General features: G+C 41.6%; 3 protein-coding genes across 6 annotated transcripts in view; all 3 read left to right on the top strand.

The window, feature by feature from the left end:
* Positions 1–2,897, top strand: part of LOC123998057 (rho guanine nucleotide exchange factor 1-like) — a 56,371-nt gene extending 53,474 nt beyond the window's left edge. For all 4 annotated transcript variants that reach the window (XM_046302895.1, XM_046302894.1, XM_046302893.1 and 1 more), the window contains 4 exons: positions 22–168; positions 268–530; positions 1,007–1,110; positions 1,377–2,897. In XM_046302895.1, the coding sequence (XP_046158851.1) occupies positions 22–168; positions 268–530; positions 1,007–1,078 (482 nt within the window). In that variant the 3' untranslated portion in view covers positions 1,079–1,110; positions 1,377–2,897. The remainder of the gene's footprint in view (positions 1–21; positions 169–267; positions 531–1,006; positions 1,111–1,376) is intronic.
* A 2,700-nt stretch (positions 2,898–5,597) lies between these two features.
* Positions 5,598–10,204, top strand: LOC123998055 (B-cell antigen receptor complex-associated protein alpha chain-like). Its single transcript, XM_046302890.1, is given in 6 exon segments — positions 5,598–5,758; positions 8,150–8,370; positions 8,372–8,501; positions 9,137–9,252; positions 9,446–9,508; positions 9,646–10,204. Coding segments are annotated over 6 exon segments (699 nt in total). The 5' UTR covers positions 5,598–5,718; the 3' UTR covers positions 9,775–10,204.
* A 230-nt stretch (positions 10,205–10,434) lies between these two features.
* Positions 10,435–27,769, top strand: part of LOC123998047 (hormone-sensitive lipase-like) — a 46,478-nt gene continuing 29,143 nt past the window's right edge. Inside the window, 1 exon segment of the mRNA XM_046302880.1 lies at positions 10,435–10,964. Coding sequence (XP_046158836.1) covers positions 10,874–10,964 — 91 coding nt within the window. The 5' untranslated portion in view covers positions 10,435–10,873.

Raw genomic sequence — 27,769 nt, 5'->3', positions numbered from 1 at the left:
AGACTGTTCCTGTGTCTATAGAACGAGATAAGGACAGCCTGACTGATGAGACGAAGTCTGTGGACTCTCGTCATTCTCTGATTGATTACCTCTCGGACAAAGGCTTCGACTTGATTGGCCACAGCAACAGTGACCAGGTGAATGTGGCCAATAGCGCGTTAAACGAAGGTGAGTGGGTTTATTTGATTGGTCCAAGCGGTTACCATTTTCACTGATGTTCCTCTTACTGTCATGTCATACATCAACTCTTCCTATCTCCTCCCACAGTCATGTTCCTCAAGAGACTATTGGTTGGCAGCATCAGTCTATCAGATGACTCGCAGCCTGATGAGCAGAATGGAAGGGAGGGGCCAGAGAGCCAGGACCAAGGACTGCAAGGGGAGGAGGGGGAGGGGGGAGGAGGAGAGGGTGGAGGGATGAAGATAGACGAGGAGGGAGGGATCAGCGCTCCTCTGGTTCTGTCCCAGGAGAGGATGGAGGAGGTGCGCCGGAAACTGCAGAGTCTGGAGGTACAGCTGAAGAGACTGCAGGTGAGAGAACGAGGGAAGGAAGGACGGAAGGTAGAAAGAAGGTTGAGTAATGGGGTTGCAAAGGATGACTGAAGCATAAAAGGAGGGAGCCAAGGAGGACAGATGAGGACAAACAGCAACATAGAAGAGAAAGATAGAGAAAATCACTTCACCAGGGCTTGTGTTGCTCTGCTGCTATTGTCACTGAAATGGCTATGTGAAATTGGAGTTCTGGGACAATGGCCTTTGTCTGCAGCTAGCTGTGTGATGTCACAAAAGCACCCACAAAAGGGAAAGAAGATTATGAAAGGAAGGGATGGTGGAAACAGAGGGGTGAAGTGTGTGTGTGTGTGTGTGTGTGTGTGTGTGTGTGTGTGTGTGTGTGTGTGTGTGTGTGTGTGTGTGTGTGTGTGTGTGTGTGTGTGTGTGTGTGTGTGTGTGTGTGTGTGTGTGTGTGTGTGTGATTCAGCATTTAACTGTTGATCTTGCTCCATCAGAGTGTTGAGGAGGAGCACCACCGACTGCAGCAGGCCCTGTCTAGGTTCTCCCTGGAGGGGGGCAACTTCTAGTGAGACACACAGCGCCACCTTCAGGACACCAGGTAAACCTTCATATTGAACCCTTTATACTGATGTCTTGTGGGAGTTTTCCTTTACCACTGATATAGGGTCAGATCTTTTATTATCCCTCTAGTTAAGATAAGGGTTGAGGTTAGAGTAATCTGATTTTAGGTCTGTGGTTACCAACTTCTACCTCAGGCTCGGCAATGCCATGGGTATTAATACTAGAATTGTGTCAAGGATATGTTGTCTTCTCTAATCTCACCAACTCTTTTCTTTAACCTTGTCATCTCTTGGTCTTCCTCAGATCACTGTAAGTGCTGGATTGGAGTGCTCGAGTTGCTTTTGGAGGATTGATGAATGCGTCCTGGAATTTCCTATTTACTAAACACTCTGTGCTCCACTGCCATGCCTGAGCCCTTGTTAAAGATTTCCAGGGGGTCGCAGGCAACTGTGAGGCCCTTGCAAGGCAGAGGAGCACGGCTTTACGCAAAGTAGTTGAGTAAATGCAATGTGGGAGGTGTTTGTGCGTGTTTGTGAACATGCTAGTATGTGTAAGTGCGTGAGCGTGTGAGAGATGGGAGTTTTGGAAATAGGTGCCAAAGATTGGAGCAGTAGTTTGCTGTGAGAGAGATGCTGCCTGGGCTTATTGATTGTGAGCTTCTGCAACACACACACACAACAGATACTTCCCCCAGTGCATGTTCAATAAATATATCTATCATTGCCAACTGTAGGGGTTTGGACTGTATAATAAACCCCCATGTATGCATGTAGAGAGAGATACTAGTGTCAGCCCTATAGAGGGCGATGTAGAGCTGTAGAACCAGACAGGAACATGCTCAGGGTTGTGAAATTCTGGTAACCAAAATTCACAGGTTTTCCCCAAATCCTGGTTGGAAGATTCCTGGATTCAGGAGGGAATAAGGAGGAATTCTGGGAGTCTTCAACCGGAGATTTCTGAAAAACCTGGGATTTTTGGGACATTTTACTGAACATTTAGTAGTCCCCTATATCCAGTACATGCCAAAGTACAGCAGAGATGCACTTTTAAGTTAGTATAATCCAATTCAAGTGACCAACCACACTGAATTCCCAACATTGAATTTGCTAATATGTATTACTATTATTATTATTATTATAATATATGCCATTTAGCAGACGCTTTTATCCAAAGCGACTTAGTCATGCATGCATACATTTTTACATTTGACCCCAATTGTTGAGAAGATCTGTGTGTGTGTGTTTGTGTGTTACAGTGTTGTAGAAGCAAAATGGCCTTCTGGAGTTACTGTAATAGAGTCCTATTAGAACTGTAATTATGGCCCAAACATTCACCCAGTAGTATTGGAATTGATCATGTTGTTAGGGTTATAGATGGTGTGTGTACCGCTTTTGACTTCAGCCGCCTCTCCTTTGTGGACCCTGCTACTGTGCTGGGCCGGGCGATAGAGGGATGGACAGATACACAGAGATGGGATGGACATTAGAGATGGAGGGATACTGTGAGGAAGAGAGGAGTAAGGGAGGAGAGGAGGCAGAAGGGTTTTTCCCTGGAAGACCAACTTGATTAGCAGCGTATTAGATGGTGATTGAGGTAGATGTAGAGAGAAGACTTGAAGTTCAGTGTTCAATGTGCTGTGGAATCGGTTATAGGGGCCTCACGAGTGTGCTAGCTGTGCTACTGTGCTAGCTGTGCTACTAGAGATTCTGGGTTCGAGTCCAGGCTTTGTCACAGCCGGCCGTGACCGGGAGACCCATGGGGTGGCGCACACTTGGCCCAGCGTCGTCCGGGTTATGGGAGGGTTTGGCCGGCAGGGATGCTCTTGTCCCATTGCGCACCAGCGACTCCTGTGGCGGGCCGGCTGGCTTCCGGATTAAGTGGAAATTGTGTCAAGAAGCAGTGCGGCTTGGTTGGGTTGTGTTTCGGAGGACGCACGGCTCTCGACCTTCGGCCTCTCCCAAATCTGTATGGATGTTGCAACAATGACACAAGACTGTAACTACCAATTGGATACCACAAAATTGGGGAGAAAAAGGGAGTAAAAAAAATCTCTAATAAAATGAAGAATCGGTTATAGACACAGTCAGTCAGACCCATACACACTCTGATACTCACATTGTGTGGGAGCCCAGTGCAGTAACAATGGTCACACAGGAGCACGGTCATCACGCGTGTGATGTGACTGGAGTCGACTTCCTGACTATAGGGCTAGTAGCTTCTCCGTAAAGAAAGGAGGGTGTCAGAGGGAGACAGTATTATATGCTGTATGATACATTTTATGGTAGCAATACCATTTTTGTGTGTATTTTTCTTCAGGAGTTGATTGTAATTATTGTTATTATTTTGATGATTTAGAGTAGTGGCATTGAACTGTGGACTGGGAAACGGGACCAAAGAGACACCCATGTACCTGTAGATCCTCATATGAGCTGTTTATATTGTCCCACTGCTTATTATTACTATAGGAGAAAGTCACGTCATGCTGATTGGAGAGTGATGCCTACAGTAAGCAGCCGTGGCTCTCTGCTTCTCCTGCATCCAAACTCCAGCCTCACATGTAGAGAAAACAACACAGTGGGTAGAAACATAGAGGGCCTGTGTTGAGGGAGATAATGATATCTAAGCTTGTATGAAGACTGTATTGTGATACATCCATCCATGCTGCTGCCCCAGACTAATGAACAAGATTTAACACTTCACAATCACACTGCCGTTCAAATCCTCTCTTCATTGCTACCATGTGTGAGCAGGGCTGCACTGTGTTGTAGACATGACTCACCTAGCGTCACTTTGATATTGACTGGACCACGTTTAGGGACATCATGGGGTGGCGGTACAGTACAGCAAGATGCAGAAGGATACTGAGATGAGACCCATCATTACTGATTTAAGCTACTGTTTCTATAGACCACTTCTGGAATGAAGAGAAGCCGGTCTGGGGAGTTCGGATGCAGGAATTGCAGGCGCGACTAGTCGTCACTGTCACCAGTGTTGGAATGACGGTTATCTTTCACGATCACTTTTGAATTATGCATTCTCGTTGTGGCCATAGCAACTGTTCCCTTACACCCTCCCCCAAATATGTAATTATGCAAATGTTATTGATAGTTACTCTAAGAAGCAGAGGGCGTAGTTACAAGTTGTATTGAAACCTCACTGCCTTTTTTTCTTTCACCCCCACCCCTTTATTTTCTCGTGTTCCCCTCTTCATCACCAAGTCCACAATAATAGTCTCCATCTCTTCTTCATCCTGTCTTCCTTCTAGAAGTCGTAGAAATGTAGTCCTTACTACTCATCACCTTTTCTTATCTCACAATTTCACTGTATGTTGCGGTGTATTTGATTTTAATTTGCTTAAACGGGTCGGGAGGTTTTGTTTTTGTTGGTGATGTTTTGTTGAGAGGAACTTTTGTAATTTTGTACTATGCAATTGGCAACTATGGGAGAAAGAGGAAGAGACTTGGATAGCTTTTGTTTGCCATATGTGAGACAACTCGTATTATACAATACTAGATGGCAACAAGATGAGGTTAAAGAGATTATCTCTAACTTGGGCTTTTTCACCATTGAAGCACAGTAATGAGCAGGTTAAATCCTGTTATACCAGCTTAGGTTAATACTCCACCGCCACTGTAGTCTCAAGACTACTTGGCAAACGTGTGCATACAATCCTCTCTCTCTTTCTTCCCTTTGCTTCCCCTCATGTATCCTATTTACAAATAGATAGTGGTCTAGTTTTATATGTATAAAATGTATTTATAGAGAAGGGTGCCATGTTCTGATGATCAAGCTTGTTTTTTCCCAAATGGCTCTCTAGTAAACAAACACTGTTGGTTGGGGAGATGTTTGGCTGTTAAGGTAGAACCATGCAATTAACGTAGAAAGAGTTGGGTGACCAACATCAAGTTTCCAGTTTCAAGTTTTAATGTCACAAGTACAGTGAAATGCCTTTCTTGCAATCTCTAAAGCAACATGCATTCTAGGTCTGGCCAGGAGGTTTTCCTAGTCAGGTCACATGGTCCGGAAACTCCCCTGGCCTTACTTCTAGGTAATCCAAGGTTTCAGATAGGTGGTTTGTGGCGGATTGACTGTAGGGTGGCTGTGTAAGTCCTGCAGTGTCCCCTGTAACTATGCTATCTCAGGGTTATGTATGTTACAAAGTGTATTGTGTGTGTTCACCTCAGCGACCACAAGGTTTGACCAGCGCCATGTTTGCACCAGCTAGCCAGCGCTTTGTATAGAACAGGGTCTGGTCTGTCGCACGTGCATCCGCCACATCTATAAACAAATGAATATGCAAGATCTATACTGTGTATTTTGGCTTTGATTTCATTGTGTAAGAGCTTTTAATTGTATACTTCAGAAGAAATGAGGTACGTTTTTTTGTTGTAATTTTCTGTTTTTTAATAAATGGGGAAGAAAAACCAACATTTTTGGGGTCTTTTACTGTTTTGAGTTCTAGAACACTGCAGTCACTCAAGCATATATCCTGACACAGAGAGACCAACAAAAGAGGAAGGAAGGTTTATTCACAAGACAACTGGGTAGAAGTGTATAGCTGTGTTTAAAGGCTCAACACTCAAAATAACATAAAGGATTTTTATAATCTGCAACGACTGGCAACCAATATAAAACAGTGAAGAGGATGGTGGCCGTGACATTCTTGTTCCTCTGCTTCTGGGCTGGTGAGTAAGGGGCTGCTAGGATATGCTGATAAACAATGCAGGGTAGTTAGTCTTTCAGTGCATATTCACCTTTATTTGAGAAGTTACATTACAGGTGGAGGATGAAGATGAGACCGAAGTGTAAAACTATGGCGTTTGAGGGAATTAATATGAATAGGTTCAACATGCTTTGAACAGATTTCAACCCTTTAAACCATGCATTGCAACATTAAAACAATTTTCTCCCATTGTATCCCTTGGAACATTAGATTATTTGGCTGTGAGTAATGTATCTGTTCTGCTCTAATGAACCGTATCTCCTACCAGAGCAGATGGTTGTGCAATCAAATTTGTGTTTGTCACATGCGCCGAATACAACCGTGAAATGCTTGCTTACAAGCCCTTAACCAACAATGCAGTTAAGAAAAATACTAAAAGAAAAATAAGAAATAAAAGTAACATAATTAAAGTGCAGCAGTAAAATAATAGTGAGGGTATATACAGGGGGTAATGGATATTCGAGGTAATATGTACATGTAGGTAGAGTTATTCAAGTCTGGGTAGCCAATTGATTAGATGTTCAGTAGTCTTATGACTTATGGATAGAAGCTGTTTAGAAGCCTCTTGGACCTAGATTTGGCACTCTGATACCGCTTGCCGTGCGGTAGCAGAGAGAACAGTCTGAGACTAGGGTGGCTAGACTCTTTTGACAATTTCTAGGGCCTTCCTCTGACACTGCTTGGTATAGAGGTCCTGGATGGCAGGAAGCTTGGCCCCGGTGATATACTGGGTCGTAAGCACTACACTGTAGTAGAGGTTGACCGATTTATGGTTTTTCAATACCGATACCGATTATTGGAGGACCAAAAACATTTTTTTTAATTTTTACATTTCATTTTTATGTATTTGTAATAATGACAATTACAACAATACTGAATGAACACTTATTTTAACTTAATATAATACATCAAAATCAATTTGGCCTCAAGTAAATAATGAAAAATGTTCCATTTGGTTTAAATAATGCAAAAACAAAGTGTTGGAGAAGAAAGTAAAAGTGCAATATGTGCTATGTAAGAAAGCTAACATTTCAGTTTCTTGCTCAGAACATGAGAACATATGGAAGCTGGTGGTTCCATATAGTCTTCAATATTCCCAGGTAAGAAGTTTTAGGTTGTAGTTATTATAGGAATTATAGGACTATTTCCCTCTATACCATTTGTATTTGATTAACTGTTGACTATTGGATGTTCTTATAGTCACTTTAGTATTGCCAGTGTGCTTCCGTCCCTCTCCTCGCTCCTCCCTGGGCTCGAACCAGCAACACAAGAACAACAGCCACCACATTGAAGCAGCTTTACCCATGCAGAGCAAGGGAAACAACCACCCCAAGGCTCAGAGCGAGTAGCGCGCGCTAACGAGCCAGCCATTTCACTTTGGTTACACCAGACTCATCTCTGGAGTTGATAGGCTTGAAGTCATAAACAGCACAATGCTTGACGCACAACGAAGAGCTGCTGGCAAAACGCACGAGAGTGCTGTTTGAATGAATGCCTGCTTCTGCCTACCACCTCTCAGTCAGATACTTAGATACTTGTATGCTCAGTCAGATTATATGCAACGCAGGACACGCTAGATAATATCTAGTAATATCATTAACCATGTGTAGTTAACTAGTGATTATGATTGATTGTTTATTATAAGATAAATGTAATGCTAGCTAGCAACTTACCTTGGCTTACTGCATTTGCGTAACAGGCAGTCTCCTTGTGGAGTGCAACTAGAGAGAAGCAGGTCGTTATTGCGTTGGACTAGTTAACTGTAAGGTTGTAAAACTGTAAAGATTGGATCCCCCGAGCTGACGAGATGAAAATCTCGTTCTGCCCTTGAATGAGGCAGATAACCCACTGTTACTACGCCGTCATTTAAAATAAGAATGTGCTCTTAACTGACTTGCCAAGTTAAATAAAGATTAAGTAAAGGTGGGCACCCCAAAATACAGATTTCCGATTGTTATGAAAACTTGAATAGGGTTTTGTCGTGCCCTCATCACGACTATCTTGGTGTGCTTGGACCATGTTGGTGATGTGGACACCAAGGAACTTGAAGCTCTCAACTTGCTCTACTGCAGCCCCATCGATGAGAATGGAGTGGTGCTCGGTCCTCCTCTTCCTGTAGTCCAATCATCACACACTAGAAATCATACCCTACACTTATAACTCTAAATAACCTGATGTTAAGAGACAGTATTACAGCACTCTGGATTGTGTGGAGTTCTTCTACTTTGTAGGCTACTGTTTCTTTTTATCATTGTCTTGGGCCAATAGTTGGACAGATATGCTGTCAATAACTGACCTTTGATCAGTGTGTTATGGATCAACCTCATCCTACTCCTGCTGCTCTGCCTTCTAGCAGGTGACCTCAGCCGTATCCAGGTTACTCAGGAGCCAGACAGGCCCTCTCTGAAGGTGCAGCTCTCTCACACCGCCTCCCTGCGCTGCTGCTACTCAGTCACAGGGGGAACCGTGGACACCACCTGGGTCACCAGCCCCCACATGGTCAACGGCATCCTTCGGGGAGTGGACTGGAGAGACAACCGTGTGACGGTGGATGGGGGGGAACCTGACGGCAGCAGGGGTCATGTGTCACACACTCATCCTGAGGGAGGTCCGTCTGAACGACACAGGGTTGTACCAGTGTTTCCTCAACCACAGCACCCTGCGGCCCTCTGTATACACCCACGGCACCTTCCTGCATGTCTACAGTGAGTGTGGGTGTGTGTGAAGCCCTCACAGTAAGCACCCATGTCACCTTCCTTCAGGTCTTGTGTGTGTGTAACCCTCAAAATCTTTAGCATGGTCTGCACTCACAGTGCTTTGTTGTACAGTATTTATATTATGTGTGTGTCTGTACATGTGGGTGTCTGGGGGGGGGGGGGGGGGGGGGGGGGGGTCAAACCAGCTAAGCAATGCTGAATGCTTTGTGTTCCACAAATCCAGTTAACCACTGCCCAGTCCAGTAGAATGCAATCCACCTAAAGCACCTAGACTTAAGCCACCAGTGAATGGCTACATTGTGTAGTAATCCCTCTGATTTAATTTAAATGACCAATGTTGAAATGTTAAAGAAATGCTATGGTTCTAGTTTTTCCTGGGAAATTGTGTGTCATAAGGAGCATTGTTTAAAAAATAATAATTGCACTGCTAAACATACACTGGCTGTTTGTCTAATTTATCTCAAACTATTTTCCTCTGTCTTGCTGCAATCTGATGCATGGTACTCTGTCCATCCCCCCACTACCTCTCTTTCATCCTCATCTAGCCTGCATCTCTTCCATGAAAGAGCAGCAGGTGAGTTCTACTCTGATGACCTTTATACGACCCCTCTCTCCTTGCTCAGGGCCGATGGTGAAGGTTCTGGACATCAGTGAAAGCACCAAGAACAGCATCCTGACTGCTGAGGGAATGTTACTGATGGTGGCAGTGCTTCTGCATGGTACCATGATGCTCTGTAAGGTCAGTGAGCCAGATCTAGATCTAATATTCCTAATTTGCTCTCATTCCAATATTGAATTTTGTCATTTGAAAACTGCTGTAACCAGAAGGACTAGTATGTATGGTAATCTTACTGTATGACTACAATGGGCTTTTTCACACCATTGGTCAAGAGAATTATGTAATATGTCATCAACTTCCTCTACTTTTTAAGACGAAGAAACTCAATCAACTGAAGAAGAAAAGGGTCAAAGAGGAAGAGGAGAATATCTATGAGGTGGGACTTGAATGAGATCCTCTGTCTTTCTGTCATAGTCACTGTTTTCACCATTCTTCAGTCAATCAAACAAGTTCTAGAAGAAGGGAAGAGGAAGTCAACCTATCATAACCTCCCTTACCTCAATCCATATCCAGGGTCTAAATCTGGAGGAATGCTGCTCCACATATGATCAGATCCAGCGCTCTCTGGTGCAGGGCCCCTACCAAGACGTGGGAAACATGATTATGGAGGAGGAGGAGGAAATCCAACTGGAGAAGCCTTGAATGAGAGGGGGAAGGAAGGAGGGGGATGAAGACAGAGGGTGGGAGAAGAGAAGAGTCATTGTATAGAACAGAATTGTGGTGAGGGTTTTGATAGGAATTTTCTTAACTGCCCCCCCCCCCCCCCTCCTTATGTTTGAATTTATAGAGTTGACCTGCGTTTTCCTTGCAGCCTTTGCTTATATTTGAATCTAATTTCTTAGTGGACCAAAAAGACAGTAACCTACAATGTCAAAGGGCATTTTGCTTTCAATTTTGCCTTTCGTTACCAATGCCGATACCTAACCACTTTATATTCATAAGAAAAGAAAAAATCTGCATGTTTGCATTTTCTATGCTTTGTGTATGCATTGGCCAAATGTTTTTTTTTCTCTCTCCAATCTCCATAATTCAAGGCCTGGATTGTGCTTTGTAAATACAATTATAAAACTGATTGCCTTATGTTTTCATGTTTACATAGTTAGCATTTTAGCTTAATGAAATGTATGTATTTGTCATATGTCCCTCACACCCATACCGATGTGACTCGCTTGATGGAGTCTCGGAATCGTTATCCTATTTCTGACACCACTGTAGCAAAATTGAGGGGTAGCACAACTGTGATTTGATCCTTGTCAGTCAAACACCTTACCATTACACCAAGAGGTTCTTGATAGGTCTCTAGCACAGGAGGTTGGTGGCACCTTATTTGGGGAGGATGAGCTTGTGGGAATGGCTGGAGCGGAATATCTGGAATGGTTTCATATATATTAAACACATGGTTTGATGCCATTCCATTTGCGCCATTCCAACCGTTAGCCTCCACTGGCGATGTAGCTGTTAAGCCGTCACTAGCCTACAATACATTAAGGTTTACCTCCCTGTGATGGGAAGCCTACTGACAGACAGTACTGTACTATGTTTACCACAGATGATTATCTGGGAAAGCATAGGACATTGCAACGCAGCAAAGAGGGGTGGCATTTGTCGAACTGGAGCACGTCAATAGGCTCAAGGAATGCATTACCAGCGCTGACTGGCTGCAGTTTTGGTTGTGGGTGTGGGTCTTTTTACAGGTATGACTGGAATATTTGAGGAGGCGCTGCGAAAATAGTGGGCGAAGATGGCGTCGGGAAAGAAGGGAGGCAACAACAGCAGCCTCGGAAAAGGTTTGAATGGAAGACGTTCGTCAAAACATAAAGAGGGGCCAATAGGTACGTTATTTACAGCAGTTAGACCTTTCGCTTTATTGGTTTTTGATAATGGCGGTTAAATTGTTAATTTGGGTTGCAAACCCCAACTCTTGTCTCTCTTCTAGCTAGCTAACTAGGATGCCAACGTTAGCTAAATTACATAAAGGTTTAAGCCGCGGGAAGTGACAACAGTCTAACATGTAACTTTATCATTACTTTTTCTGGCAACTTGTATTGTGATATGAGGTTTGCATTAAAATAGTTGTTTCGAAGTTCAACTTAATAGCTAACGTTAGCAAGGGGGAAACTTTCACAACTCGTTCTTTTCATAATGTAGGTACTATAACGCGCTATCTCGCTACAATGTACCAATGCAATGACTTGGAAATTGTAACAATTTCGCCCGAGTATTTGACGGTAACGTTAGTTAGAATGACCATTGTATCTAATCGAAACCGCTAGTTACCTGTTATATCGGCATCTTTCTTTAGCCCCTGTTGCTTACGCCCAGCTCATGTAGGCTGACGATTGCAACTGTCCACCTGATCAGGTTGTCAACTCCGATAACACAGCGGGGTATGTGGGGTCAGGGATTAACGTTGGTTGTGTGTGGAGAGGTGAGGGACGTTGAGAAACTGCACAATGCAACTGCAGCATCCAGCATCATTCAGTCAGACAGTTCTCCCACTGTAGCTGGCTTCTTTACTAGTATGTATTTTAAACTAGCACTCTATTTAAAAACAACTGGATTAAATATGTCCAAGAGCCTTTCACAATAGTCTCTCACAAACAAACCATTTATCTGTAGGTATTTAATAATGAGGTGAACAAACATGTTATTATCTTCAGCAAATGTGCCTCTTGGATGAAAACTGGCACTAGACTGTTATTGTGGTGCAAAGAGACCTGTTATTATCTCTATCTGTAAGCCCCTTTTTGAGTGATTCCAGATCATGAGCGAAGAGCCAGATGCATTCTGCAGGTGTAGGATTTCCTGCTTCCCATAGACATTTGAATTGCAAAAATACATGTGGATTGGATTCCCACAACATTAACCACACGTTTAGCCTATCCATCAAAATATGCAGGTAATGGTGAATGTAGCCTAGTTGTCAACATGAGCTGCAGATTAGGTCTGACCTTAGCAATGACCTGTTGTATGAGATGTTGACTCAATTGTCAGTTGACTAGCCACCTGTAGTGCTAGACTTTCTTTTCTTGTCTGTCATCTCAGTCAGACAGTGTAGTAAAGGGCTGAGGGGAAACCGGTGAGGCCACCAGGTATGCTTGGTTGTGAGGGGTGGAGAGGGGCTCATTGTTACTAATGTCCTGTTGTGAAGTTTGGCCACAACTGAAATAGTCTGGAGCAAGGGTCGCACCTTCCGACCCACCATGACAGGAAATTTCCCCCCACCCCCTTACACAGCCCGAGGAAGATGTAGCCTAGCCTTCACACTGTTTGAATGCTTCTTCACTTCAATTAGCAATGGAGCCTACTTCCTCTGCCTTAGCCTATTATTGGTACCATGACATTTTGGATGAAAGTGAACTTCTATGCTATCTAAAGTTAAAGAGCAGTGCGGTGTGCACCACCAATCACATCTCTAGGCCTAGATGACATCATGCCATGATCAATTAGGGTAACTTACACATACTATAGCCTTTAGTATTCATATTAGTGGTTGAATTTTGCGTTTTAATGGTCTTCTTAGAATTCTGCACCCACACTCTGTAGACCCTCTGTATTTTGTTAAATTATGTGAGTCCACAGTGTTTAAATTAATACCTGACTATTTGAATATCATTAACATGCAACATATTCAAAGAGCATAGGAGACACTAAATGGATGTCAAGTAGCCAATTATCTCTGCTATGGATACTGAGTTACCAAGTTTGGAAATATGAGCAGACATGGTTATTAATTTGAATGAGACTTTATTTTCAAGATTAACTTTTAAGCCTCTCCTATCTAGAATGTAGAAAGTAATTTCACTCTCTTTGCCTGCCTCTTTACTTTTCTCATTGTAACTGGGCTGAGAATGTGCCTTTTTCTTTGAAGGTCAGCTTATCAGGGAGGGTACTAAAACGTTCAGTTAACCTATCCTTACTCTGTATTCAGACAATTCCTCATGTTTGTCCTGCAGTCTATGGGATCATTAGGATGCCACCTCACCTTGCATTTTTCAGTTGAAAAGTGACTTTGTATGTATGTGGTTCCCTAAAAATTCTGACAGCCTCTATAACCCCTCAGACTTCCTGGTGGGTCACTAAATTAACTAAAACAATATTAAGGCCTAGCCAGTCAGACTCTAGCTGCAATCCAGGAGAAATGAGCTGAGTTGCCACCCACCAACAAGAATTTGTTCCCACTGTTTGGAAAGCACTGCTTACAACCAATCCAGCTGCTGCCCTGGCACGTACAGTGCATTCAACAATGAGGTTCAGTCCTGGAGCAGAATTAGACATTTCTCAAGACTTTGCCTGGCCTACACGCACACACACACACACACATCTCAGCATCCCTAAACAGTACATGTTCAAAGGTTCAGTATTACTGTTAAGACTTGAACTCACATGTTCAGACAGTATGAGGTGTTTGTGGTGTAGTAAGTGTCTGTTTGCTTGTGAGTGTGCAGTAGGCTGTAGATGAAGATACCTTTATTGGTCTATTGTTCACAAGGTCACATTGAAATTTGACCTCTGCTCCCAACCTTTCCGAAAGACATGCAGGTTGAAGAGGTTGCAGCGGAGTGCTGCCACACTGGACACCCATGGATCAGTTGTTGTGGGGGTGGGTTAAGTGACTTGCTCAAGGGGCGGCAGGGTAGCCTAGTGGTTAGTGTTGGACTAGTAACTGGAAGGTTGCAAGTTCAAACTCCCGAGCTGACAAGGTACAAATCTGTCGTTCTGCCCCTGTACAGGCAGTTAACCCGCTGTTCCTAGGCCGTCATTGAAAATAAGAATTTGTTCTTAACTGACTTGCCTAGTTAAATAAAGGTTAAAAAATAATAATGGGAAGGGCACAACGGCAGGCGGTTTTTATTTGATTTATTTCACCTTTATTTAACCAGGTAGGCTAGTTGAGAACAAGTTCTCATTTACAACTGCGACCCGGCCAAGATAAAGCATAGGAGTGTGAACAGACAACAACAGAGTTACACATGGAGTAAACAATAAACAAGTCAATAACACCGTAGGGAAAAAAAGAGTATATACATTGTGTGCAAAAAGCATGAGGAGGTAGGCGAATAATTACAATTTAGCAGATTAACACTGGAGTGATAAATGATCAGATGGTCATGTGCAGGTAGTGATACTGGTGTGCAAAAGAGCAGAAAAGTAAATGAATATAAACAGTATGGGGATGAGGTAGGTAAATTGGGTGGGCTATTTACCAATGGACTATATAAAGCTGCAGTGATCGGTTAGCTGCTCAGATAGCAGATGTTTGAAATTGGTGAGGGAGATAAGTCTCCAACTTCAGCGATTTTTGCAATTCGTTCCAGTCACAGGCAGCAGAGAACTGGGAGGAAAGGCGGCCAAATGAGGTGTTGGTTTTAGGGATGATCAGTGAGATACACCTGCTGGATTGCGTGCTACAGGTGGGTGTTGCCATCGTGACCAGTGAACTAAGATAAGGCGGAGCTTTACCTAGCATGGACTTGTAGATGACCTGGAGCCAGTGGGTCTGGCGACGAATATGTAGCGAGGACCAGCCGACTAGGGCATACAGGTCGCAGTGGTGGGTGGTATAAGGTGCTTTAGTAACAAAACGGATGGCACTGTGATAAACTGCATCCAGTTTGCTGAGTAGAGTATTGGAAGCTATTTTGTAGATGACATCGCCGAAGTCGAGGATCGGTAGGATAGTCAGTTTTACTAGGGTAAGTTTGGCGGCGTGAGTGAAGGAGGCGTTGTTGCGGAGTAGAAAGCCGACTCTAGATTTGATTTTCGATTGGAGATGTTTGATATGAGTCTGGAAGGAGAGTTTTTATAGTCTAGCCAGACACCTAGGTACTTATAGATGTCTAGGTCGGAACCATCCAGGGTGGTGATGCTAGTCAGGCGTGCGGGTGCAGGCTGCGAACCGTTGAAAAGCATGCATTTGGTTTTTACTAGCATTTAAGTGCATCTAGGATTTGAAATATATTGAGACAAGTTAGACAGTAACCTGTAGCAAAATATAACTCAATTGATTGAACATGAAATGTATTTCAATATAATTGAAATATCACTATAGTCTACGGTTTATATTTTAATACAGTCCTCTAGGTTTTCATTTTATGTCACTTGTTCGTATCAATTGCGTAGACATTGGCAACTTTGTATTTGTGGTCAATTTAGCCTTAAAATGCTTTTGGGGCGTGTCATTTAAATCATGACCAAAAAAATCTAAGATATTTGGCTACAGAAGCTATTTCTTACCGATCTCTACATCTTCTGTCCAAAAAACAAATCCTGTGAAATGATGTTGACGCATACGGGGGGAGTTTCTGGCTAGCTAAGAACTAGCTATGTTGGCCGTGGTGTGCATGACCAGAATGACACATCGCTGAGAAAGAGGAATTGTTGGACCGTTGCCCGAAGTCTACTCTTTTAATTAGTTTATCCTATAGCCTACTTTACCATACTTTTAAATGTACCTCCTGTAAATTCAGTGAATGAAATGTAGACCTACCCTTTGATCTAGAATAATATTCCTTTAAAATTCCTTTACAACTGGCTTACCTCATCATAACTATAAAATGAAGGATCTAAAACCTAGAGCTTGGATGATAAACCGAAAATTATCGACTGCGACATTGCTTTCCTCTTACCAATGTGGCCTAGTGCTGCAAAGTTTTTATAGGACATTAGCCTACATTTTACTGGTAGATTAAGCAATTAGCCTACACGACTATATAGCAACAATATCATATTCAGAGTTAGCAATCTCTTAAGTGTTTTTTTTAGTTTCCCACTTCCTCAGGTGATGAATATTATAGTTTATACTGCAATATGCACGAAGATGTCGACAAATTCCCTGAAGAGCCAAATAGAAATCTGATCATTCTGTAGCTTATTTTGACAGGTCGAACATCAAAATATCAATCATGCATTTCCTGGATGTTCGATGAAATAGCTTACTTTTTTAATCATAGGCTACCATCTCAGTTGACTGACTAGGCACTGGAAAAAATGTCTAGAGCCCTGCTGCTAATGTAAATTAACTGTCTATTAAAACATTTATCGCTAAAATAGTTATTTATCTCAATATGACTTTTTGTCTCGGCCAGCTCTAGCACCTCCCCAAGAATGATTGATTTATTGATTTTATTGTTAGTGCTCTACTAGAATCTGACAAAAGGAATTTTCTCTCTCACATGCTCACACGCAGTTGTCTTTTGACCATGGTATCTACCAATTTGGCTGAAGGTCACGGAGTTGCCTGCTGAACAGCCAATAATAGCCAAGGTTACTAACTTCCAGGGGGGAGAGGCAGAGGTTAGGCTACAGTATATCACCACTTGGAAAAGGGTATTTCAATCTGACATCAGGGAACATGCATTACCCAATCCCCCTGCTCGGTTCTGTGTGTATACTGTGTGCATGCAAACAATGTCTGTTTTACCCTGACTGGGAAAAGAGTCATGTCACCAGAGTACAGCTCAGTGGGACTGCTGGCATGTGGCTAAAGAATCCCTGCCCTTTTAAAACAGAGTGGGGGAGAGGAGAACAGAGTGAATAGAAAAAGACTGGTTGGAAGTGGATAAAGAATGACATGCTGCCTGACACAAAAACAGACAGGGGAAGAGTCACCAAGTGAGGGAGAGAAGGTGAAGCGCGGGAGGATAAATCCTAAAACTCTCTCTCTTTTACTTCACTCTTCTCTTCCCTCCTTCTCTTGTTGCTGTTGTTGAAGAGAGGTGACTGACAAGGACAGAACCATGAACCTGGACACTGGTAAAAACAACTATTTATACTCATGGCTTTAGAGTAGTTGTGACCTACAGCATGCTTAATGCCTATACATGTATCTGTATCTGCTCTGTATCTGCTCATACACATTATTTACCTTCTTTTTCTCACCCATCCACACCATTCCCCCAGTAGGGCTCATTAGAAGCCTGTTGTGCTGCTGGTGGTAGTTGTTGTACATGATTTATTAATGCCTGTATTCATCCATCTTTAATGTCTTGGGACCAGATGTCGCTTTTAGTTCAGTGTGGTTGTTTACACTTAACTGCCTGGTGTAAAAGTTGACTGGTCAGAATGGTTATAGTGCGACTGAAACCATGTTAGGTTCTTTCAGATATTTTAGATGGGTGATATGGACTGAACCGCTGTTGCTTGCGTAGGCTGCCACTATCTCTATAGACTTGAGAGAGAATATAGTGTTTTGCTGCTTTCACTAATTTGATTAGTTTAATTGATTGATGGTTGAGTGGTCTGAGTTGTCCTCTTGCCCTCTTAATGTCATGTTCTCAGGATAAATAGTGGGCCAGAAACCTCATAAATGTCGCTTGAGTACAAAATAGACCCTGTACGTATTCTCTAGTGGTTGAAGTATTGTATTGCAAGTAGCCTAAGTATTTTGTGCACATGGGGATATGAGACACTTATTCATAAAACAAGATCCAGCCATTTGGCCTTAGTGAGAAGAGCGAAAACTAGTATTTAAAAAAATAAAAATAAATAGACATTAGAATCTCTTTCATTTTCACCACCATTGCAGAATAAATCCCTTACCTTTTCTAGTCAGCCGGTCTGTAGTCTAGTTGAATTTAAGGTGAACATGCAGACAGTTGATATTTTACTTTGAAGTATTTATGCTGCTACTGTTTGTAGCCAACTGTAAAAAAAATAAAAAATAATTACTAGCCTCGACAATATTTAAGAATTCACGGTCATGTTAGGTTGCGGGGTAAGTCAATGCAAAACATTGTTGAATTCAAATGTTATGCCAAGTCCTCAACAGTTTGTGACCGACCACCTGGGTTCAGTCTTATGTTGCAAAATTTGAAATTGTTTTTTACTTTGGATGAATGTAGACTCAGAGCTACAAAATGGTATGTCATACACTGCAGTTGAGGAACAATGGCAAAGTAAATGGTTACTTGCATAGATGTAATATAAAAAATAGTGTCCAGATAAAAATATTTACAAAATATTTAATAATTGTTAGATGATGCTTACCCATACATACTTGTCTAAATTGTTGGGTCATGTGAAAGAAGTGCCATAACCACCATCCAGCTACATCTTTCTAAGTGGATGGGTCACGTATCTAAACGAGTACAGTGGTTCCTCCTTTAAAAGTTGCAGCATTCTGTGGCACGTCATTTAATTGCCAGACATGATTCCTGTTACTTCAAGTTATTGCTAGTTTGACCTCCAGAGGGCATCTTTAACCTCTCTGGGATATGTGGGACAGTAGCGTCACACCTCGCCAACAGCCAGTGAAAGTGCACGGCGCCAAAACAACAAATCTCATAATTACAATTCCTCAAGCATACAAGTATTTGACACTATATTTTAAAGATAACATTCTCGTTAATCCAGCCACAGTGTCTGATTTCAAAAAGGCTTTACAGCGAAAGCACCACAAATGATTGTCAGGTCACCACCAACTCACAGAAAAACACAGCCATTTTTCCAGGCAAAGATAGGAGTCACAAAAAGCAGAAATATAGATAAAATGAATCACTAACCTTTGATCTTCATCAGATGACACTCATAGGACATCATGTTAAACATGTATGTTCGATAATGTGCATATTTATATCCAAAAATCTCAGTTTACATTGGCGCCTTACGTGCAGTGATGTTTTGATTCCAAAACATCCAGTGATTTTTGAGCAGAAATACTCATACAACATTGATAAAAGATACTAGTTTTATTTACAGAATTAAAGATAGACTTCTCTTTAATGCAACAAAATTGCATAAAAAAAAGAGAAGAAGATTAACAAAAGCATAAAGATGTTGGTGGAGAAATGCGGTTTTGAGTTAGAAATGTATCACTTTAGAGTACTTAAGCATAGACTACATTGCAAGTTGAGGGATTTTCACAACAGTAGCCGGGCTATAAAAAGTATTGTCCTTCTAATTGGAAACATTTGCATTCTGGGCTAAATTCTTTATTGTAACCACAATGTCACATAATTTGTATCTACCTTTCCAATTACTTTTAGAGTTTGGGATTTACAAATGTGCGCTTTGAATTATTAGTTACTTTGTTTTAGTTTGAATATGCAGACCTTTTTCTTTAAATTATTGTTTTATGTATGATGATACATTTGACCAGTTGCAATTGTAAGTAGGCCTAATAAAAAAAATCCCGCTTCTATTACGCTATTAAGCCTCATAGCCTACCTCAGCCAGTTAAGTTATTTTATATAGGTCTAGGCTCTGAAGAAATAGACTTCAATTAAGCCCTCTTGTTGTTTGTAAAGTCAAATTAAAATCAAGATTATTGTTTAAATAAATTGCTCGACTGGTGTAGGTTTTCTCCATCTGTTGGTGTGCAACACTTGCCTAATGTGTGAATCCCTCATGTCGCACATCAAATTGAAACATATTGTCATTCTCTGCGGTGTAACGTTATTGTATTTGGCGCAGCGAAGGTGTCCACTTTAGGCCGTGGATTGTAGGCCTGTTGAGGGCTAGCTCTAGTGTAAATCCCTGTAATAAGGATATCTTCCATACAGGGTTCTAGCGTGATCTGCCCAGAAGAGTGTAGCCTACCGCCTATAGAAATATAATGACTGAAGGCAGTTTCTAATTAGCAAAGCTGGTCTCGTGAATTGCAAAGCGTTATTGGATATTAGAACCCCATTGTCTTAACCTTGTAATCTTCAACCTACACGTTAACTAGCTGGCTAGATGTTTTTTTGTCTTTTTCCTGGCATTAGCTTAAACTTAAGATCTGCTTCAGACTGCTTGCGTTCTGCCTAAGCAGCATAGTTACAATGCTTGAGCTGGTCCCGTGGTTGATTCAGAGCAGTAGACCCTTTGCATTATTGTGACTCCATTGTCAACTTATTGTGAATCAGTGGGACGCTAGCGTATTTCGACAACTTCCGGTGAAATTGCAGAGCGCGAAATAGTCATATTTAACATTCATGAAAATATAAGTGTCATAAATCAGTTAAAAGCTTAACCTTCCCATCTTCAACCTAAGCATGGGTACACAAAATATCTGACAGTTAGTGGAGGCTCCTCAGAGGAGAGTGAATTTCATAAAAAATAGTGAAACATTAAAGGTATCCTTTTTAGAACATTAACCTTTAACTCCTTACATTTGCTTCCCCTGTAATGTTTTGTCAGCCATCTTTCCTGAAGAAAGTCACCAGGGAGTGCTGGCTGTTGTCAAATTAGTAATTGGAACCACTCAATGATTGGTCATATTTGGCTGTAACTAGCAATGCAATTTGCTTGACATAAGAATAATATTACTAGTTACTACACAGATCATATGTAACATTAGTTAGTGATCCAGCAACCTAACAGTAAGCTTCAAGTTGCAATGAAAATGACTTTCTGACATACTAACGTATAATATCTGATTGTAGCTCTTACCCATATACACTAAACAAAAATATAAACGCAACATGTAAAGTGTTGATCTCTAAAAGTTCCCAGAAATGTTCCATATGCACAAAAGGCTTATTTCTCAAATGTTGTGCACAAAATTGTTTGCATCCCTTTTTAGTGACATTTCTCCTTTGCCAAGATAGTCCATCCACCTGACAGGTGTGGCATATAAAGAAGCTTATTAAACATCATGATCATTACACAGGCACACCTTGTGATGGGGACAATAAAATGTCACTATAAAATGTTCAGTTTTGTCACACAACACAACTCCACAGATATCTCAAGTTTTGAGGGAGCATGCAATTGGCATGCTGACTGCAGGAATGTCCACCAGAGCTGTTGCCAAATAATTGAATGTTCATTTCTCTACCATAAGCCACGTCCAACAATTTTAGAGAATTTGGCAGTATGTCCAACTGGCCTCACAACCGCATACCACGTGCAAGGTGTTGTGTGGGCGAGCGATTTGCTGATGTAAATATTGCGAACGGAGTGCCCCATGTGGTGGTGGGGTTATGGTAGGAGCATGCATAAGCTACGGCCAATGAACACAATTGCATTTTATTGATGGGAATTTGAAGGCATTGAGATACCGTAGTGAGCTTTTGAGCCCCATTGTCTTGCCATTCATCCGCCACAATCACCTCATGTTTCAGCATTATAATGCACGGCCCCATGTTCCAAGGATCTGTACACAATTCCTAGAAGCTGAAAATGTCCCAGTTCTTCCACTGCCTGCATACTCACCAGATATGTCACCCGTTGAGCTTGTTTGGGATGCTCTGGATCAACGTGGACGACAGGGTCTTCCAGTTCCCGCCAATATCCAGCCATTTCGAACACAACCATTGAAGAGGAGTGGGATAACATTCTACGGGTCACAATGAACAGCCTGATCAACTCTATGTGAAGGAGATGTTGCTCTGCATGAGGCAAATTGTGGTCACACCAAATACTTTTCTGATCTACGCCCCTACCTTTTTTTTAAGGTATCTGTGACCAACAAATGTTTGTCTGTATTCCCAGTCATGTGAAATGCATAGATAAGTACCTAATGAATTTATTTTAGTTGACTGATTTCCTTATGAACTCTAACTCAGTAAAGTCTTTTTTGAAATTGTTGCTTTTATTTTTGTTTAGTATACATGGGTGAACGCTTCACGGCAGACCGGAACTCCAGTTTAACTAAGACGTCCTGTGTCGTTTTGTTTGTAGCTACAGCTTGTTGGGCCTGTTGTGTAAAGTCACTCCGGTTCAAATTGACTGAAATTAGTCCAACTTTTTCCCACTGATTTTTGCAGCAATTGTGTTGAGCAGTAGCAACACTTTTGCAGTTCTCCATGGCTAACATGTCTCAAAAAAGCCACGGTATCATCTACTGAGCAGCTCATGTTATCGACAGAATTATGCTACGTGGCAGACCAATCCAAACTCCTCTCAGCATGTCCAGCCCATCCATTATCTTAGCCAATCATGGCTAGCGGGTAGGTTCCGGTCTTTTTTTCTGTGGCTAAACCAACAATTGTATTTGTATTTACAGATGGCATACAAGTTTGGTTAAAGCACATGTAAGTTCATATGTTCCAGAAGGCATTTTGATTTTAAAAAATAAATAAATATTGTATTATATTGAAATGCTTCTCCTGTGAAGTAGTGACATGTGACATATGCCTAGCTTCCTGAAACGGGTCACATTTTCCATCGTTTTCTCTTTCAGAAGCCGCCACAGTCCTTTGCCAAGTACAGCAAAAATTAAAACATTCTGCCAACACAATAAATAGACAGGTAGCTTATGTAAAAGATTTTACAGTATTTCTGTGTGATAGGTTATGATGCTATGCTCCTATTTAATCTGAGCCGATACCAAGTTAGGGCTTAGCCTTAAAGACAAGTCTATAGAAATGGAAACAGTCTGAGCAAGCTACAGCTGTTCAGTCCTTAACACCCATCTAAAATATTTGGTAAGAACCTGACTGGGATCCAAACAGTCACATTACATTGCAACCATTCTGACCACAGTGAAAGTGGCATAAGTCAACTTTTACACCAGGGGCCTCATTTATAACTGTATATTTCACACTAAATATCTGCGTGCGCCATTTCTGAAAGTAGGTCTAAAATGTATAAACTGCCATACCTACACAGGTTTTCCTTTTATAAATCAGACCTGTTGTAAAACTGAGTGCGTGAACTAGCATAATAACTCTGTCAACAAAAATACCCTCCATTCACCTTTTTATGGTGACAACACCCTTTATCCCCAACAATGGAATCAGGGAGGGGACTGTGGATCTGTCTCTGTTCGTTGGTCACACGCAGTATCTCAGACAGCACTGGGACGAGTTTGACGACTTTGATGAATTGAGTCTTGCCATAGAGATCCGCCACTTACAAAATTACACTGATTGGCCCAAGGCGGGAGCTATAGTAATTAACTGAAATTTGTTAGTCACATTATCTCAATTGGCCCAAGGGTAGGCGCTGCATCATTCGTGGGTTACGACATGTTTGCTCTATAATTTGAAACCATTCGAGTTAGGCCACAGCAGTAAAACAATTTATGTAAATTTGATCTAATTTCTGTAGAGGTGTGGGCAGAATTTAAATCTCTTTTTAAAAGTAAACATGCATGATGCCTATAGCGAGTGCCAAACACTTGATTCTATATTCTAAACCATTAAGTCAAATGCTACAGCCCACACTTCTATACAAAAGATGTTGTGATTCAATATTTTGTTTACCAATGGATTGTTTCTATCTGCTGCCTTGAGTTATGCACACGTACGTCATTCACTTTAGCATCATACATTAATGCAGATGGCCCTTAGGCAAGTGAATTATCGGTAGTTGGCTTTGCTATGCGTGTCTGATATTCTTTAGATTTAATGACGCAAAGCTGAATCTTACATTCGGTCTTGCTGCCTCAACTGAGACAGATACTGGGCTGAAGGAGAGAGATTAGAGTATTCGACTAATCCTGGATTAATTTAGGTGTATGACTTTGCATTTTATTGATGAACAACGGTCTTCATTGTCATTTCAAAAAAAGATGTGGCGAATACATTAGGCATGACCCATAATCATTCACACATGATGGAGAGATGGTAAGGCTCGTGAGAAGATATCTACCAAAAAATTGTGAGGGCCTATAATGCTGATTTATTCTGGTTCAAATTGCAACAACTGCTGCTTATTCAGTATCATCAGTGATCTTGTTCTGCGGGCAGTTATGCTGCTACTAATTAAGCAATGTCAGGTTATTTTAGACTATTTCCCAACACTGGCCCGGCAGCAGGGCTTAGACTAGTGCTGCTGCCACACTCTGGACTTTACTTTGTTCCTGGGATTTAATTCCGGTCTTTATTATTAAGCACCTCCCAATACTGCATTATGTTGCAGTCGTCACATTAGATCAGATTGCTCTTCCAATGTTCACAGCTAAACTCTGTCTTGCGCGCTCTCGGTCTTGCGCCCTCTCTGTGTCTGTTGCAAATTGGTAGGGATATCCTTGTCTTATTGCTGCACCAGCGACTCCTGTGGCGGGCCGGGTGCAGTGCGCGCTGACCAAGGTCGACAGGTGCACAGTGTTTCCTCCGACACATTGGTGCGGCTGGCTTCCAGGTTGGTTGGGTTGGGTTGTGTTTCTAGGACGCGTGACTTTCGACCTTCGTCTCTCCCGAGCCCATACGGGAGTTGTAGCGATGAGACAAGATGGTAACTACTAATAATTGGATACTATGAAATTGGGCAGAAAAAGGGGGGTAAAAACAATAAATAAACTGACAATTAAAGATCAGTGAGCAAATTGCACAAGTTTAGGTAGTACATCTCTGAGAAGCTGTTCTGCTGACTTTATAAAATGACATTCTATTCCAAAATGAATTAAAATAAAATAACACCATCAGAAATATAATTTCCACCTCCAGAACACCTCCCAATAGTATTCGTAAAATTATTTCAAATCATTTTTACATATTGGATCTTGCATATAGGTTGGTCCATATTATCAGGTATGCTGTTAGCAATAAGAAATATCACCTGTAGTGGCTATAAATAAATAAATGGGTAACCCTATGCTTCAGCCTTTTTGCATTTGCAATGGGCAAATCATGAGCTTGATCCCAAATGTGATCTCTACTATTTAGCAAGTATTGAGGAATTGTCTCAAACTTGCATAAACACAGTGAATATACACAACCTAATGTCACTTGTTAAATCCACTTCAATCAGTGTAGATGAAGGGGAGGAGACGGGTTAAAGATTTTTAAGCCTTGAGACAATTGATGCAAGGATTGTGTATGTGTTGCATTCAGAGGGTGAATGGGCAAGACAAAAGATTACAGTGGGGCAAAAAAGTATTTAGTCAGTCACCAATTGTGCAAGTTCTCCCACTTAAAAAGATGAGTCATTTTCATCATAGGTACACTTCAACTATGACAGACAAAATATTTGCAAATTATGGTGGAAAATAAACTTTTGTTATTGACCAAATACTTATCTCAATACTTTGTTATATACATTTTGTTGGCAATGAGAGGTCAAATGTTTTCTGCAAGTCTTCACAAGGTTTTCACACACTGTTGCTGGTATTTTGGCCCATTCCTCCATGCAGATCTCCTCTAGAGCAGTGGTGTTTTGGAGCTGTTGCTGGGCAACACTGACTTTCAACTTCCTCCAAAGATTTTCTTTGGGGTTGAGATCTGGAGACTGGCTAGGCCACTCCAGGACCTTGACATGCTTCTTACGAAGCCACTCATTCATTGCCCGGGCGGTGTGTTTGGGATCATTGTCATGCTGAAAGACCCAGCCACGTTTCATCTTCAATGTGCTTGCTGATGGTAGGCTTTGTTACTTTGGTCCCAGCTCTCTGCAGGTCATTCACTAGGTCCCCCCGTGTGGTTCTGGGATTTTTGCTCACCGTTCTTGTGATCATTTTGACCCCACGGGGTGAGATCTTGCGTGGAGCCCCAGATCGAGGGAGATTATCAGTGGTCTTGTATGTCTTCCATTTCCTAATAATTGCTCCAACAGTTGATTTCTTAAAACCAAGCTGCTTACCTATTGCAGATTCAGTCTTCCCAGCCTGGTGCAGGGCTACAATTTTGTTTCTGGTGTCCTTTGACAGCTCTTTGGTCTTGGCCATAGTGGAGTTTGGAGTGTGACTGTTTGAGGTTGTGGACAGGTGTTTTTTATACTGATAACAAGTTCAAACAGGTGCCATTAATACAGGTAACGAGTGGAGGACAGAGGAGCCTCTTAAAGAAGTTGTTACAGGTCTGTGAGAGCCAGAAATCTTGCTTGTTTGTAGGTGACCAAATACTTATTTTCCACCATAATTTGCAAATAAATTCATAAAAAATCCTACAATGTTATTTTCTGGATTTTTTTCCCCTCATTTTGTCTGTCATAGTTGAAGTGTACCTATGATGAAAATTACAGGCCTCTCTCATCTTTTTAAGTGGGAGAACTTGCACAATTGGTGACTGACTAAATACTTTTCCCCCCACTAAGTGCCTTTGAACAGGGTATGGTAGTAGGTGCCAGGTGCACCAATTTGTGCCAATAAATGCAATGCAATGCTGCTTTATTTTCACACTCAACAGTTTCCCCACACTCAACAGTTTCCCATGTGTATCAAGAATGGTCCATCACCCAAAGGACATCAAGCCAACTCAACATTAGGAAGGTGTTCATAATGTTTAGTGTACTCTGTGATACACCTTGTGCCTGTACTTCTCACAGAATCATTTGTCACTATTTTTTTCACTTACTGTTGACCGGGGCAGATCTAGCAAGGGCAGACATTTTACAAACGGACTTGTTGGATAGTTGCATCCTATGATGGTGTCACTGTGAAAGTCACTGAACTGTTCAATAAGGCTGTTCTTCTGGCAATGTTTGTCTATGGAGATTGCATGGCGTGTCTTCTATTTTGAAGGGGTGTCCACGTTTGTATTTATGGTGTATCTTGCATAGAACGCACAAGAACAAGCAGAACTAGGTAAATGGATCATTTGTTATACTATGGGGTTGTTATTTTTCTATTCATTACTCGTTTAGTTAGCAGAGGAATAGTAAATGAGGTCTGTTCTAGCATCTTGCCTTCAGTGTGCCTCGGCATACTTTAATTTTTATGTTACATATTTTTTGGGGGCGTGGCAGAAATGATTTTGCCCGTGGCGTTCCACCACCGCTAAATGACTGAGGCGGACACTGAGCTGTACACCAGCAGTGGTGAAGGAAAACGTGTGTGGTCCGCGAGTACATGTTTGGTCATCCTGCGTTTTTAGTATGATCATAAGTGTGTGTGTTGTCCGAGAAGGTTGATCTGAAAGAATTTGTCTGCCACTCGTCCTTTTGCCACATTCACTCAATCAGTATTCTTCTCCTCTTTGTAACTGTCCATATCACTTTCTCCCTGTGCTATTCAGATTTTATTTTTTTAAATATAAATATTTTTACAACTTTATTTAACGAGGCAAGTCAGTTAAGAACCCATTCTTATTTTCAATGACGGCCTAGGAATGGTGGGGTAACTGCCTTGTTCAGGGGCAGAATAACAGTTTTTCTTTTACCTTGTCAGCTCGGGTATTCAATCTTGCAACCTTACGGTTAACTAGTCCAACACTCTAACCACCTGCCTCACGAGGAGCCTGCCTGTTACGCGAATACAGTAAGAAGCAAAGGTAAGTTGTTAAGCTAGCATTAAACTTATCTTATAAAAAAACAGTAAATCAATCATAATCACTAGTTATAACTACACATGGTTGATGATATTAGTTTATTTAGCGTGTCCTGCATTGCATATAATCGATGCAGTGCGCATTCATGAAAAAGGACTGTCGTTGCTCCACTGTGTACCTAACCATAAACATCAATGCCTTTCTTAAAATCTATACACATATATTTTTAAACCTGCATATTTAGCTAAAATAAATCTAGATTAGCAGGCAATATTAACCAGGTGAAATTGTGTCACTTCTCTTGCATTCGTTCATTGCACGCAGAGTCAAATTGCGAACTAATTTGTCAGAATTTTACGTAATTATGACATAACATTGAAGGTTGTGCAATGTAACAGCAATATTTAGACTTACAGATGCCACCCGTTAGATAAAATATGGAACGGTTCCGTATATCACTTGAAATATAAAAGTTTTGTTTTCGGAATGATAGTTTCCGGATTCGACCATATTAATGACCCGAGGCTCGTATTTCTGTGTCATTATGTCTATGATTTGCTAGA

Source organism: Oncorhynchus gorbuscha, linkage group LG15 (genome assembly GCF_021184085.1).
Source record: "Oncorhynchus gorbuscha isolate QuinsamMale2020 ecotype Even-year linkage group LG15, OgorEven_v1.0, whole genome shotgun sequence".
In the NCBI taxonomy this organism is placed as follows: Eukaryota; Metazoa; Chordata; class Actinopteri; order Salmoniformes; family Salmonidae; genus Oncorhynchus; species Oncorhynchus gorbuscha.
The sequence above is the reverse complement of the archived record's forward strand: the minus strand, read 5'-3'. Positions and strand labels throughout refer to the sequence as shown.